At 47.8% G+C, this 15,998-nt stretch overlaps 1 protein-coding gene across 1 annotated transcript; it reads right to left on the bottom strand.

Moving 5' to 3' along the window:
- Window positions 1–645: 645 nt before the first annotated feature.
- On the bottom strand, window positions 646–7,683 carry LOC120112158 (2-alkenal reductase (NADP(+)-dependent)-like). Its single transcript, XM_039130839.1, has 5 exons — window positions 7,409–7,683; window positions 3,267–3,444; window positions 2,496–2,662; window positions 1,731–1,813; window positions 646–1,143 (listed from the first exon to the last, which is right to left on the bottom strand). The coding sequence occupies exons 1-5, from the start codon at window positions 7,640–7,642 to the stop codon at window positions 765–767; spliced, it is 1,041 nt and encodes a 346-aa protein (XP_038986767.1). The 5' UTR covers window positions 7,643–7,683; the 3' UTR covers window positions 646–764.
- Between the last annotated feature and the right edge of the window lie 8,315 nt (window positions 7,684–15,998).

Below are 15,998 nucleotides of genomic sequence, written 5' to 3'. Positions count from 1 at the left end.
GGAAGCCACTGCTGTTCGCAAAGATCACCCGCAGGGGAGACCGAAATATAAGAAGGGAAAGGCGAGCCCGGATTGTAATATAGAAGGTGGGCTAGACTCCTAGTTTCATTATCACTGGTCCTGGTATTGATTGATGCCGATCAGAAGACTCTTCATGAAATTGTTCCCAAATACCAATGAGAAGAGTATTAAATGAGGACATCTCATTTCAGTCTTTCATCATCTAAGCGTGAGAGTTTACATGGCTCTTATCTACATCGTCAGCTTAATCTCCATGAATTCCTATCTTCATGATAAGAGGTTGATTTCCAAAAGCTCAACTTTTGTGGGATAGCATGTCAGTCAAAGAATCCCTGATCTTTCATAGCAGAAACAATGGCATTTTATGCTGATTTTAGCCAGTACTATTTGTTGGTGCACTTTCCTTGACAAGGATGAAAAGGGTCATTCATTGAAGATGGGACTATTTATAAGAACACGGAGGGAAGACATCCAAAAGTATAATTGTGACAGACCGGACCAGCTTGCAAATATCCAACCAAATTCACTTCCTGTAGAATGAGCAGCAACATTTACCCCAAAAATGTCTTTCTAAACGAAAGACCTCAAAAAGAACTTCCCAACCAAAATATGACATCATAGCAATTGCGCATATAAAATTCAGTCGTTCATTTCATAGAGGCACAATACAATCTACTCGAAAAGAGCAGATGGTTATTTTTTGGGAAGGTTTACAGAAGTAGTCTGATGCTCACACTGATTGTTCATTCATGAGAAATTACAACCAACTGTTTACCAACATTGCGGCCTGCAAAGAGCCCCACCAGTGCTGCAGGAGCATTCTCAAGTCCTTCAGCTTTATCCTCCACATAAGTGATCTTCCCATCCTTTATATACCGGGCAATGATCTCCTCAAACTGATGATATTTATGCAAAAAATCGCCAATATTGAACCCTTCCATTCTGATGCGCTTTGCAATCACGCACAATAAGTTGTGCACGCCCTCAGGTTTCTCGAGACTGTATTGAGAAATCATTCCACACACTGCGATCCGACCATGGTTCCTCATGTTGATAAGAACAGCGTCCAGCATCGGACCACCAACATTCTCGAAGTAGATATCGATACCTTCGGGAAACAACCTGAAAGGAAAGACTTCGTTAGATTGTTGTTGGAAAGTAATTGCTGGTGCTCTTCTTCACCTTGCGGCAATGGAGCATATATGGTTCACACTGTAAAATTAAATGACCGAACAAACTATACTCAGGGGACAGAGCTATCTATCTAATACCAGCTTGCCACTATTTATATTATTATAACAACAGATTCTCTTTGGTTCAATATATAGAGAAGAAATCTCCACAACCAGGGTATATGACAGTCCAAATAATTTGAAGGCAACTCCATGTTCTCCAAACTACAATAACTAGACCATGGATGGACCTGCATTATGCAAACATCCTACATAAAAGCGCCCGCCAATCACGGATCATCACAAATTCCATTGCAGAGATTTTCAGAAATCAGGACAGTTGGAATTGAAGCTAAGATGCATATCATACACAGGCGAGACCCATGCCACATACTTGTCTCAGTTGTCTGTGTCATGTAATTCCATGCATCACTAAGAGTTTAAGGCTGGATGCAGAACACTAGTTTCATAAACCATCAGTTCTCTCGAGATAAAAAAAAAAAAAAAAGTCAGTTAAAAAAAGAAGAAGCAACCAACCTCTTTAAAGCTGCACTCAAGTCTGGCTCCTTCTTATAATTAAAAGCCTCATCAAAACCAAACTTGTTCTTCAATAAGTTAACCTGAGTAGACAGTGCCAAAAAGGAAGTTGAGCAATCTTAAACAGAAGAGGCATAGGTAAAATGCAATGAGAACACAAAATCTCTCTCAGGACTGTAGTGCCAAAAAAGAAATTGAGTGATGCTTAAACAGAAGAGGCATGAGTAATATGCATACGATAACACAAAATCTCTCAGGACTAGTGCTTTGTTTCACTAAAGCTGAATATGTACAATTTTCTTCTCTGCAACCACAATCATATCCATTATACCTCTTCGACCTCATGTTAGTCATAAGAAAACAGAAAAAGAACACATCCACTGTGAAACATTTCAGGTTATCGATGGTGCATTCTTCTAATAGGGATTGGGGACCTACAAAATTGTAGCATTTTTCAATATCTAAGCCCCTGAGGTTGTTTGCATAATAAATTGCAGGTGAAAAGGGATCTAAGGAAATTTGATGTGAAGTGCTCCCAGAAACACTCCCATTATCTATATTCTGAAAAACAAAATTTGGGTAAACTGAATCCAATACATGAAACCTCAAGTAAACAACTAATAGGTGTACTCTGTTAAAAATTCCTCTTATCAATTTTTATGTGCAGGTTCTAACCTCATGCCTGATCAATTTTTTGTATTTCTTATGTGTTTCAGAAATTCTTCTTATCCAAAATTTGAGAACTCAAGTCACAGTCTTACAAACCTTTTCATCAGAACCAGCACTTCCAACCACGTAACAGCCCATTAATTTGGCAAGCTGCCCAACAAGCTGTCCAACGGCACCTGATGCAGCAGAGACAAAGACATATTCCCCTTTCTTTGGCGAGCTGATCTCATGAAATCCAATATAAGCTGTGAACCCTGCCATGCCTGAATATGAAAATAGTGATGTCAGAAGCCATATGACAAATTGCACGGGAAGCACGGAAACTAAGGAACAGAACTATTCTACCAAAGTTCAGTGACATTCTTTTTCTTCACCATAGTGATTACTTGATCTACATCTGGTTTAGTACACTTGTGGACTCTGTTAATCATTGAAACCACCTTAATCATTGAAAAAATAAATCTAATTTACACTGAGCTTTTCACTTGTTTGACTTTTTTTTTCCTGAACATGGTTTCAGGTATCTGCCTCAACAGGCAATCTTTGATCCAGATGATATAATTCACATATGGCCTTACTTATCCCTGAACATTTCCATTATCATTAATAGGTAATACCAAGGATTTTTTGATAAAAAAACTAACATTGATATTCCATATTCCATACCATGTTAGATGTTAATGATTTTCAGTATCATTTTGCCATTGTTGCAAGATTTACAACCACAGTTGTTAAACAACAATGTAGCACAACTGTCAAATCAGAAGAACCTTAAAGTAGCATATAACGATATCAAAGAATGACTACTGTTTAATGGTTATGTACTCAACATATTCGGATAGGCATTTTGCTGAACAAACAACTTACCAAGAAGGCCAGTGTAATAGGAAAGGGGAACATCAGTGTATCTGATCTTGAAAAGCATCTCTGTTTCTGTGATGAGGCTATACTCTTCCCATCCAGTCATGCCCCACACAAAGTCACCTACCTTGAAATCTGGATGGCTAGAATCCACCACTTTACCTACACCAAAACCAGTTATGACCTGTACAACGAAAGAAGAAAAAAGATGAACTTGGAGAAACAGGGAACCTTAAAATGTAAGCTTACATAAGTAGAAGTTCCATAATGGTAATATTGTCCGAAACAGCTTTAGCTTGATTGGGGAAATGGATGGCCTTTTACTTCGTCAAGTTCAAAAATACTAGCTGTTATTTGAGCTCTAATGATGTAGCAAACATGAATTACACAGAATATGACTATTTAACACAATGTAGGATCCATATGTATTATTTCTACAATTATAAAGATGAAATTCTAACCATTGCTTTTCAAAGTATATATCTCCTTGTCACGCCGCCACCTCTGCGAGGCACGTGAGGCACCTAGTGCCCACGTGGGGGCCATATGAGGGGGGAACACGGGGCTCCCCTGTCCGATATTGTCCGGTTATGGGGCTTCACGCAAGCTCCTTCACCCCTCCCCGGTTTTGTTTTCCTCCCAAAATGCGTCTGCAGGATTTGGAGACACCCGCCTCATATGCCCAGGCTCTAGAACGAGTCTTTCCGATGTGGGACTATTGGGCCTCACACCCTTCCCACCATCGGACAAGAGCCGTCCTCGGCTCTGATACCAAATGTCACACCTCCACCTCTGCGCGGAGCCTGGGCATATGAGGCGGGTGTCTCCAAATCCTGCAAACGCGTTTTGGGAGGAAAACAAAACCGGGGAGGGGTGAAGGACGCTTGCGTGAAGCCTCAGAACCGGACAATATCTGGCAGGGGAGCCCCGTGTTTCCCCCCTCATGTGGCCCCCACGTGAGCACTAGGTGCCTCACGTGCCTCGCAGAGGCGGCGGCGTGACATTTGGTATTAGAGCCGAGGACGGCTCTTGTCCGATGGTGGAAAGGGTGTGAGGCCCAATAGTCCCACATCGGAAAGACTCGTTCTAGAGCCTGGACATATGAGGCGGGTGTCTCCAAATCCTGCAGACGCGTTTTGGGAGGAAAATAAAACCAGGAAGGGATGAAGGACGCTTGCGTAAAGCCCCAGAACCGGACAATATCTGGCAGGGGAGCCCCGTGTTTCCCCCTCATGTGGCCCCCATGTGGGCACTAGGTGCCTCATGTGCCTCGCAGAGGCGGGGGCGTGACATTTGGTATCAAAGCCGAGGACGGATCTTGTCCGATGGTGGGAAGGGTGTGAGGCCCAATAGTCCCACATCGGAAAGACTCGTTCCAGAGCCTGGGCATATGAGGCGGGTGTCTCCAAATCCTGCAGACGCGTTTTGGGTGGAAAACAAAACCGGGGAGGGGTGAAGGACGCTTGCGTGAAGCCCCAGAACCGGACAATATCTGGCAGGGGATTCCCGCGGTCCCCCCTTATGTGGCCCCCACGTGGGCACTAGGTGCCTCACGTGCCTCGCAGAGGCGGGGGCGTGACATGCCTCGCAGAGGCGGCGGCGTGACATTTGGTATCAAAGCCTTGTCCGATGGTGGGAAGGGTGTGAGGCCCAATAGTCCCACATCGGAAAGACTCGTTCTAGAATTTGGGCATATGAGGCGGGTGTCTCCAAATCCTGCGACGCGTTTTGGGAGGAAAACAAAACCGAGGAGGGATGAAGGACGCTTGCGTGAAGCCCCAGAACCGGACAATATCTGGCAGGGGAGCCCCGTGTTTCCCCCTCATGTAGCCCCCACGTGGGCACTAGGTGCCTCATGTGCCTCGCAGAGGTGGGGGCGTGACACTCCTTCCACATAAATTTACCACTGACATGTTTTTCCTCTCTTGACTTGCTATTTTAGCCTTATATCTATGATTTTCCTAGCCATTCCACCATAGTTTCCCATCGATTCTATTGTCTCTCCCAGTCTCTCTCATTCCCTCTTCCAATATTCTTCCAATATTTTTCAACTGATCATCTCATGCTTTGCCTTCAGACGTGCAACATGGCAACTCCAAAAGAGAAGGAAACCCACTCTTGGATACATAACAACCTATCTTTCTCAAGTTTATGATCGTACAAGACCACACTCCCTGAGTGCCCCATCAAATGACTGAATGCAAAAACTAACATCTAATCAAAAGAATGACAGAAGCTGCACTGTTAGACACTATTTGCTTTCTTCCTGCTCTGCAGCCTCTTTTGAACCCTATACACATTTCTCACTTCCAAATACACGTATTGCACGTTTTCCATAGTAAACTTTATACCAAAACTAGTATTGCTGCATCCAGATCAAAGCAGTCCAATTTTCAGACGGATCGACTATTGGGCTGCAACATAGCATTTCTCAATGAGTTACAACTATCATAAGAACACCTAAAGACGTGCTAAAAATACTTTTTATTAGAGAAGGGAAAACACACACATATACTGTCACACTCCTGACCCGAGATCGCGAGCCAAAGGTCGCGTCAACCGCCGCATACTCATAGAAAACTCTCCTCACAAATATGCATGCCATCTCAACACAATATCATAAATATGCAGCAGAATTAATTTAACTAATTATATGTAAACTTTGTTTTATTAACTAACTTAAATTACAATGTCTCGCAACTCTAACATTACTTTAAGGTAAAACATTAATTTAAATAAACTCTAATTTAAGATAACTTGTGCCACATTTCTTCTAGTCGCTCTTCCATATTGAAAATCTCGGTAGGTTAGTTCTCTGAATCTGTTAAAAAAATAAAAAATCGTATAACGAGCTAAACAACCCAATAAGCAATGATCACTTTAGCTAAGTAAATCAGGTAATCAGATAGTTAATAATTTGTAGAAAATAAGCACATATACAATATCAATATATGAATCACATTCTTCTTAAAATTTTAAAATTCTTTTCATGGATTCAAATTCTTTCAAATATTCATTTTATTTTATCGATCCTGAGCTATGACCACGTCTTTCCAGTGGCAGGGTCATAACACCGATTAATCTTTTTGCGGTGAGCTGCGTATTATCTAGCAGCAAAGTCCTTCAGCATTGCTTGTCTGCCGACGGTACATCACTAATCATCTTGGACACAACCTTCAGGACAAATCATATGCCAACGTAATAGCCCCTATTGGCAGAGTTCTTAATACAGTCAGGTCGAAATTCAAATAGTTTTAGGTTTCATATTCCAATTCCAAAATTATGAAGTGTCAAATTCATCAAATTCATAAAAAGATCATATATTGTCATAATATTCCAAAACAATATATTATCCATCAAATTTATGCATCATGAATAATACTGTTCAAAATCATGAATATAAAATATTTAATGATTCCTGATAAATTTAGAAAAATAAAATATTACTTGTCTTGCAAATGCAATCCAACTAACAGATCCAATTAATTTGGAAAATTCTTCTTAGAGCCTAATATCCAAAAATTGTATTTTCAATCAGAATTTATCATGATTATTCCAAGAATAAAACTCTATTCTCAATGCCCTCATAGGACTGACAAAGCGGGAGTGCCCGACACCTCGGTCGGTCTGATCAAAGTAAAATTCATCGAATCATGCTTGGAAAAGAACCATCAAATTCGCCGTAGTTTTGTGATCATGTTTCACCCTCATTTTCCTAACATTTTCCATGATTTTTTTTTCCTATAAACTTCTCTACCCAGCCCTCTCTTGCCATTTCGTGCTCAAATAACATATTTAATTGTGCTTTTTCTCCAAAGTTGTAACTACTGTACAACAGAATGAGTCGGTGCGTGTAGTAAACGTAAGAGAAGCCCCATAATCTTAATCGTCGCATCTAATTTAAGCAAAACTGTACCATGAAGTTGTCCAAGTTCAAACCCCAAGCCCCCATAAAATTTCCGACCCTATCAGCTACCGTTCCATCTCTTCACCCTCCTCCGAAACCAGGGCTTAAAAACTTAGACCGAAGACTCCATGAACAGCTACCATAACTCCTAAGAAAACATAAGAGAAATAAGTTGTAGGAACAAAAAAAAAACTGAGAGGGAGAGAGGGGTCTTATTATATATTGTATTTATAAGGTATACCGAGCCGGGGACGAAGTCGGGGACGAAGGAGGGCTCGTCGTGCTTTCTCATACGCCATAGCATATAAGGGTCGCAGGAGAGGTACAGGGTCTTGAGCAGCACCGCCTTCGATCCCTCGGGGACCTTCAATCGGACGGTGTCCGTCGTCACGACCTCCATGTCGCTCTCCTTGGGGAAACCCGCCGTTATGAAGTCCTTCAACACAACCTTCTTGTTCGCCCTCACCTCCGCCATCGCGCTCTCTCGCTCTCTCGCGGGCTTTAGAGAAGGCCTATAGACGAGGATTCCTGATATTAAGTACTTCACGTAGAAGGCTCCGAAAAATAGCAATTATGTGCATTTATTATTTTATGCAAAAGATATTTTTAAAAGTCAGGTTGGGTACAAATTTTTCTTAAGAAAATTACATCATCTACAGAAAAAATAAATTGGTTATAATGCCATTATAAATAAGCTTTACTGTAGTTATTGCTATAGTATTAAAAGTTTAACAATAACAATATTTATTATAACTATTGTAATGGTTGCTGTAAATTAACATGATTTTGTTTTTAGTATGAAAATAGCGAGATCACTTTGTCAAAGGAGTGGATAGTTTGGGTCAATTTCCGCGTTTTTCCTACGGGAGGAGGCATGGTCCATCACGACAATTGGAGGGCAACGCCTGGACGGCAAAGCTCTACGTGAAACGATGTCGTCCAAGCATCATTTTTTTTTTTTGCAAGAAATAATCATCGTCTTTTTCTGTATGGAAAAGAAGGAAATTTTTCTTTAAAATTTTCTCCAGTAAAGAACTTTGAGCCAAACGTGACTCTCAACTTCACATCTGTTGCTGGAAATTGGACCCGGGGGCCGTCACGAAGCCAGGGGAAGGAGGGGCTCCGCCGCAGGGACGGTGGATGACCGTGCGCCGGCTGGTGGCGTCCTCCTGGAGGGGTGCAAGTCCGCCGTAGGAGCGGTGGTCGATGGCGTGCCGGCGGGTGGCGTCCTCCTGGGGGGCGTAAGTCCTGCAAGAAAACCGGTGGCCGGGCTCCCCGGCGCCGGCCCTCCGATGCTTAAGTCAGAGGGGGGCTTAACTTTGAAGAAGAGAGAGGGATTGTATGTGGAAGTCCGAAAAAATCCCCTTGGGAGGAAGAGGCCTCTCCCCTTTTAGAGGGAGAAGCTCCCCTTTTATAGGGAGAGTGGCAGGGTTACATGTGATGTGACTGGGCGAATTAATGGGTTACCGTCACTGTCAGGGAGCTGTCACGATTGATCGGACCCGTTGGGGTGGTTGAACCGCCGGCCGTGGTGGGCCTGGGGTCCGTAGATGACAAGTGCATTGATTGCTGAGTGAACCGGTGGTCAGAAAGAGCCATACGCTTTGATGGTTCAGTGATCCGGAGATCATATTGAGCCGTGTTCATTTAATGACTGAGTGCATCGGAGGCCTGAGGGTGTGCCGAATGCCTGCGGAGATCTTGTGCCTTAATGACTTGGGAATGGTGGCAGATTGAAGTGGAGTCATATATTTAGTTGTCAGATCCTTTGGAGGGTTAGGCGGAGATTGGATATTTGGCTAAGGCATGGGCTCGGCGGGGTTGCCTTTCTGGTCGGCGCTCTCTGGTCTCGGCCTTCTGGCCTCGGCTCTCTGGTCTCGGCTCTCTGGTCTCGGCCTTCTGTGCTCGGTCTTCTGTGCTCGGCAGCCTTCTGTGCTCGGCCTTCTGTGCTTGGCCTTCTGTGCTCGGCTCGGCCTATGAGCTCGATCACTTAGATGAGCTCGAGAGCGGAAGAGCTCGATCACTTGGATGAGCTCGAGAGCGGAAGAGCCCGATCACTTGATGAGCTTGAGAGCGGAAGAGCTCGATCACTTGGATGAGCTCAAGAGCGGAAGAGCCCGATCACTTGATGAGCTCGAGAGCGGAAGAGCCCGATCACTTGGATGAGCTCGAGAGCAGACGGATTTGGGTGCTATAATTGCATTTGTGGGGTGGTCCATTTTCCACCAACACTACCCCCCGACTTCCGAGTTCGAGCTGCCTTTTGGCTCGGACGAAGGAAGTAGTCCAGTCGTCGATCATCCTGCAATATAGCCAAATATATATGGAGATGTGCGTGCCAAGCAGGATGTACCTTTCATGCAGTTAGAGTTATAGTGCTTTAGGTCGACTCAGCGGCCTTCTTTGGCTTGTGGTCAACTCAGCAGGGTGCCCCCACTCAGATCGGGGCGTGTTGTCGTAGGAGGCGTCGAATGGCGTTGAAAGGCGTCGAATGGCGTTGAATGGCGTCGAATGGCGTCGAAGTGTCGTCGAATGGCGTCGAATGTCGTCGAATGGCGTCGAATCGGCGTCCCGAGCTTAGCTAGAGCATCATTGGAGACGCATACAGGAGACGGACTTCGTCCGTTGGCGATCGTGCGCCCTATTCGGGGCGACGTTGGTCGTTTTTTGGATTCTCCGACCTGAAAATAGATAAAATATTGAAATTATTTGAAGCCAAAGTGGCGTCCTGTACCTTTTGGAGATATTTTGATGGCTTCCGAGCTTCGAAGTCCCTTAGGACTTAGCTTGGCACTAGCTTTCTTTGGCTCGATTTTCTGGGGGAGGTGTTCTGCATTCGGGCTTCGGAGCTTCTGGTGCCTCTAGTTGCCCGCCCTCTGATGGTATTGATGATGCCCGTGAGAGGTCAGTTGTCATTCTGCTCCTTATGCGGCACTGGATTTTGTTCCTCGGGCTCTCTCCTGTAGGCATGATCACGGACAAAATAACTCAACCGACCTCGGCGGACAAGTGCCTCGATCTCATCACGAAGCTCGTAGCAATCCTCCGTATCATGGCCGCGATCTCGGTGGAAGCGGCAGTACTTTTTTGAGTGCTTCCGCGACTCTGTCGGACGCATTCTCAATGGAGGTCGGAGGTAGCCCCGACCCTCAATCTCCATGAGGATTTCTGCTCGGGTGGATGTGAGAGGAGTGTATGTCTGAAATTTTTGGAGGGGAGACCCCGGGCGAGCTAGGCTCTTGGGCCAAGGAGGCTCTTTCTCATGCCAGGGGAATCTGCTACTTGGTTGGGAGTGCTCCTGGTGCTTCTTCTGCATCTTGGCAGGTCGTTCGGCTTCCTCCCGCCGAGAGGCCATGGCTTCCTCAGCCTTGGCGTACTTGCGAGCTCGGGTCAACATTTCGGTGAGGTCCGCAGGAAAGTTCTTCTCGATAGAGAAGAGGAACCTGTAAGACCGGGATCCAGTCTTTAGTGCCGACATGGCGATTGACTGGTCCAGCTCCCGGACTTCCCATGTTGCGGCAGTAAACCGATCCAAGTACTCCTTGAAGGACTCTCCCTCCTCTTGTTTGATGTCAAGGAGGGAGTCCGACGTCCGCCGCTGGGGCTGGCTAGCGGCAAAATTACTGGCAAACTGCCTGCCGAGCTGCTCAAAGGAGGAGACAGTACTCGGCTTCAACCCGGTGAACCAAAGCCGGGCCGGTCCTCGGAGCGTTGCTGGAAAGGCTTTGCACATCATGGCCTCCGAGGCTCCTTGTAGGGCCATTAAGACCTGATAACTTTCCAGGTGGTCAAGGGGGTCAGCCCTGCCGTTGTAAGGCTCCACCTGGGGCATCTTGAACCGCGGTGGGACTGGTTCGTCATCAATTTGCTGGGAGAAGGGGGACTTTGTGGTGAACTCAAAGTCACCATCACGTCCCGGTTTCCTTCCATGGAGTGCCTGGATCTGGCGCTCCAGCTCCTCGACCTTCTTGTCGAGTTCATCATTCTGGGGGATCGCTGCAGCGGTCCGTTCTGGTACAAGTTGCCCTGGAACTGACTCGGCCTCTGAGGGTTGGGGCCAGCCACCAGGGCCTCTAGCTGGGTGTTCTCTCCAGAGGGAGGCCTGGACTTGAGAGTCCTGACCTCGAAAGGGAAGTCCGCTTGTAGGAGGCTCCGGTTGAACTGGGGCCGGAGGGGGCGGTACCGTCGGGGCGCCCCTAGGTTGCAAGCCTTGGACAACGGTAGCCAAGGCCTGCACCTGTTGCACCAGGGCATGAAACTGCTCCGGTCAAACTTGAGGCGCTGACTCGGCCGGAGGTGGTGAGTTCCGAACGGAACGTTCTGGACTTGATGGAGGACGTCGGGAGGCGTTGGAAGCCCCTTTGCTTCTTAGCTTCATGGCAGCGAACTCGGGCCCTTCCTCTAGCGCCAACTGTTGCTGGAAATTGGTCCCGGGGGCCGTCACGAAGCCAGGGGAAGGAGGGGCTCCGCCGCAGGGACGGTGGATGACTGTGCGCCGGCTGGTGGCGTCCTCCTGGAGGGGTGCAAGTCCGCCGTAGGAGCGGTGGTCGATGGCGTGCCGGCGGGTGGCGTCCTCCTGGGGGGCGTAAGTCCTGCAAGAAAACCGGTGGCCGGGCTCCCCGGCGCCGGCCCTCCGATGCTTAAGTCAGAGGGGGGCTTAACTTTGAAGAAGAGAGAGGGATTGTATGTGGAAGTCCGAAAAAATCCCCTTGGGAGGAAGAGGCCTCTCTCCTTTTAGAGGGAGAAGCTCCCCTTTTATAGGAAGAGTGGCAGGATTACCTGTGATGTGACTGGGCGAATTAATGGGTTACCGTCACTGTCAGGGAGCTGTCACGATTGATCGGACCCGTTGGGGTGGTTGAACCGCCGGCCGTGGTGGGCCTGGGGTCCGTAGATAACAAGTGCATTGATTGCTGAGTGAACCGGTGGTCAGAAAGAGCCATACGCTTTGATGGTTCAGTGATCCGGAGATCATCTTGAGCCGTATTCATTTAATGACTGAGTGCATCGGAGGCCTGAGGGTGTGCCGAATGCCTGCGGAGATCTTGTGCCTTAATGACTTGGGAATGGTGGCAGATTGAAGTGGAGTCATATATTTAGTTGTCAGATCCTTTGGAGGGTTAGGCGGAGATTGGATATTTGGCTAAGGCATGGGCTCGGCGGGGTTGCCTTTCTGGTCGGCGCTCTCTGGTCTCGGCCTTCTGGCCTCGGCTCTCTGGTCTCGGCTCTCTGGTCTCGGCCTTCTGTGCTCGGCCTTCTGTGCTCGGCAGCCTTCTGTGCTCGGCCTTCTGTGCTCGGCCTTCTGTGCTCGGCAGCCTTCTGTGCTTGGCCTTCTGTGCTCGGCTCGGCCTATGAGCTCGATCACTTAGATGAGCTCGAGAGCGGAAGAGCTCGATCACTTGGATGAGCTCGAGAGCGGAAGAGCCCGATCACTTGATGAGCTTGAGAGCGGAAGAGCTCGATCACTTGGATGAGCTCGAGAGCGGAAGAGCCCGATCACTTGATGAGCTCGAGAGCGGAAGAGCTCGATCACTTGGATGAGCTCGAGAGCGGAAGAGCCCGATCACTTGGATGAGCTCGAGAGCAGACGGATTTGGGTGCTATAATTGCATTTGTGGGGTGGTCCATTTTTCCACCAACAACATCTATTCTGCATTATTTTGGTTGATGGCTGAGAAAATCGAAGTGATTTGGTCCTTTCCAAACTGTAATCACCGCCACGAGTGACATATATATATATATATATATATATATATATATATATATATATATATATATATATATATATATATATATATATATATATGCAATTCTCCATGCATCCTTCCTAGCTCTTACACCTTCTTTGAAAGATCCAATCCAAAGAAAAACTTTGCCACGAAATTCCACCAAGTAGCCCCTCTCAACTTGGCCTTGAAGGTTCCAAGAATCATCAGCCAGGTTTTTTACGTCACTCTCAACATAGAAAGGCCGAGAGAAAGAACATTGATGTCAGAAGTGACATCAAAATGATGCACTTGCAAGGCATGCACCACATATATAAGAAGTATTCTTGGCGTTTTCTGATGGGGGCAAAATGGATTGTCCAGCCCATATCAAAAAGGCCACCCAATTTCGGCCCAACAGGCACCAACGCCAGCCAAATGTGTTCTCGGTCTAACCCAGAATTAACCTGGCCTCGGACTTCGCCGAAGGCCTCTTCACCCTCCTTATTCGCCGACGCATTTGACCAAGCTCGGGCGCCCTTCTTATTCGCCGACGCACCCGACCAAGCTCGGGCGCCGTCTCCAGCACTACACCCCGACCCTTGAGCTTGGGGCGCTCTTCTAAGCACACCCCAGAATCCGAAATGCAAACCTGGCCTCAACACCCGTCTAACCAACTTCTCGACAAGCTCGGCCTCGCCAACAACCGCACCCGTGTGTGTGCCTTCGCCCTTCTATGAGGCCATGCGTTACGACGCCGCCACGCCGTGCTTCGCTCAATGGCTTACGATAGCCAAGGGCAACACCTTACCGTTTCCAAGAACAAACTCCACTGCATACTGTAGGTAAGCTCAAGCTGCGCGCTACTCCCGCTCATGATAAGAATGGGCCATACCCTGCAACGGCTGTTAGCGTCTCACCATTCCCTAGGATGGACTCCACTGCGCGCTACAAGCAAGCTCAGACTGCGCGCCACTCCCTCTCATGATGGGAACGGGCCATACCTTCGCCACCTAAGCGCTCCTACCAGGGCTATAAAGGACCCCAATAGGTAACCCTCGGGCGGAATTCTATTCTCGTGCTCTTCAACAACTCCCCGTTAACGCTGCAGGGCGCCCCCCACTCAGATCAAGGGTGCACATTATAGAGTACAGCGGATGGGGGTGCACTTCAATGGCTCTCCTTTGACGTCGCAGGGCGCCCCCCACTCAGATCAAGGGCGCGCTTTATAAAGTACTGCGGATGAGGATGCTCTTCAACGGCTCCCCGTTGACGCTGCAGGGCGCCCCCCACTCAGATCAGGGGTGCGCTTTATAGAGTACTGTGGATGGGGGTGCTCTGCAACGGCTCTCCGTTGACGCCACAGGGCGTCCCCCACTCAGATCAGGAGCGACTTTATAAACAGATCATGCGGTCGCGAGGCCCTTTGGCTCTCAATCGATGCTGCAGAGCGTCTTGAGCCGAGCTCGAGGGATGACTTTGTCGATCGATCCTGCAGTCGTGAGGCCCTTTGGCTCTCAATCGGTGCTGCAGGGCATCCCGAGCCGAGGGACGACTTTATCGATACATCCTGCAGTCATAATGCCCGTTGGCTCTCAATCGATGTTGCAGGGCGTCCCGAGCCGAGCTTGAGGAACGACTTTGTCGATAGATCCTGCAGTCATGAGGCCCTTTGGCTCTCAATCGATGCTGCAAGGGACGGGGCATTAATAGTCGTCCCCTTTTCTATTCCACTCAGCAACCCCTTTGAAAAAAGATACATATGTGGAAGACAAAGAAATCTCCATGACGGATTCTGTTCACGGGGACGTGGCAGCTCAAGCCAGCTAAGCTCGACTCCAAAAGCCAGATTCAAAGCCTTCAGCTGTAAAATGCTCCAAGTGTCCCCTACTCGGCGCGTGCGTCTTCATAAGCGCTGAAGCACACTGCCGAATGACCAACCATCCGACTACTTCCTTCGCTCGAGCTGAAGAGCGACTCGACCTCGAAAATCAAGGGACAAATGATAAGGGGCAAAATGGATCGTCCAGCCCACATCAAAAGGGCCACCCAATTTTGGCCCAACAGACACCAACGCCAAACAGATGTGTCCTCGGTCTAGCCCATAATTAACCTGGCCTCAGACTTCACCGAAGGCCCCTTCAACCTCCATATTCACCGACGCGCCCGACCAAGCTCGGGCGCCCTCCTTATTCGCCGTCGCGTCCGATCAAGCTCGGGCGCCCTCTTCAGCACTACACCCTGACCCTCGAGCTTGGGGCGCTCCACCAAGCACACCCCGAAACCCGAAATGCTAACCTTGCCTCAGCACCCGTTTACCAACTTCTCGACAAGCTCAACGTCGCCAACAACTGCACCTGTGCCGTGCCTTCGCCCTCCTACGAGGCCATGCGTTACGATGCTGCAACACCGTGCTTCGCTCACTAGCCCATGACAGCCAAGGGCAACACTTTACCGTTCCCAAGAACGGACTCCACTGCGCGCTGCAGGCGAGCTCAAGTTGCACGCCACTCCCGCTCATGATAAGCATGGGCCATATCCTGCAACGGCTGTCAGCGTCTCACCATTTCCCAGGACGGACTCCACCGCGCGCCACAAGCAAGCTCAGGCTGCACGCCACTTTCTTTCATGATGGAAATGGGCCATACCTCCTCCACCTAAACGCTCCTACTAGGACTATAAAGGACCCCAACATGTAATGCCAAAGGGATTTTTTTGGCCGATCTATTAAGCTCCACTCTAACTTGAGCATCGGAGGGCCCTCACTGGAAGCACCGGTGAGGATTCGTGTAAGTATACTGTTGGTCGCAGGAGGCGGCTCTCCCCGACTTCTTCCACACTCCGGCAGCTTCCCCCAACTCCTCAGGCGTGGTCACCCTTGGGCCAGATTTGAACCACAACATTTTCCAAATTAAAATTCATCTATATGTATTTTTACAAATCATCACATGCTAGGTTCGGTTTTGGTGCCAGACTGTTCATAAAACAACTGAGCTGGGATCATAACAGGTTTTCTTTAAGATTGTTCAGCCAAAAATTGCCCAAAAATGAGCCAAGCTCATGCATCTTCTCAAGTTCCACACATAACTAAGCCAAGTTTGAGAGTTTTGGAAATGCAAAGACATA

The sequence above is a fragment of the Phoenix dactylifera genome, chromosome 10 (genome assembly GCF_009389715.1).
Source record: "Phoenix dactylifera cultivar Barhee BC4 chromosome 10, palm_55x_up_171113_PBpolish2nd_filt_p, whole genome shotgun sequence".
NCBI lineage: Eukaryota > Viridiplantae > Streptophyta > Magnoliopsida > Arecales > Arecaceae > Phoenix > Phoenix dactylifera.
Note: the sequence above shows the minus strand (reverse complement) of the source record. Positions and strands in the feature narration are given on the sequence as shown.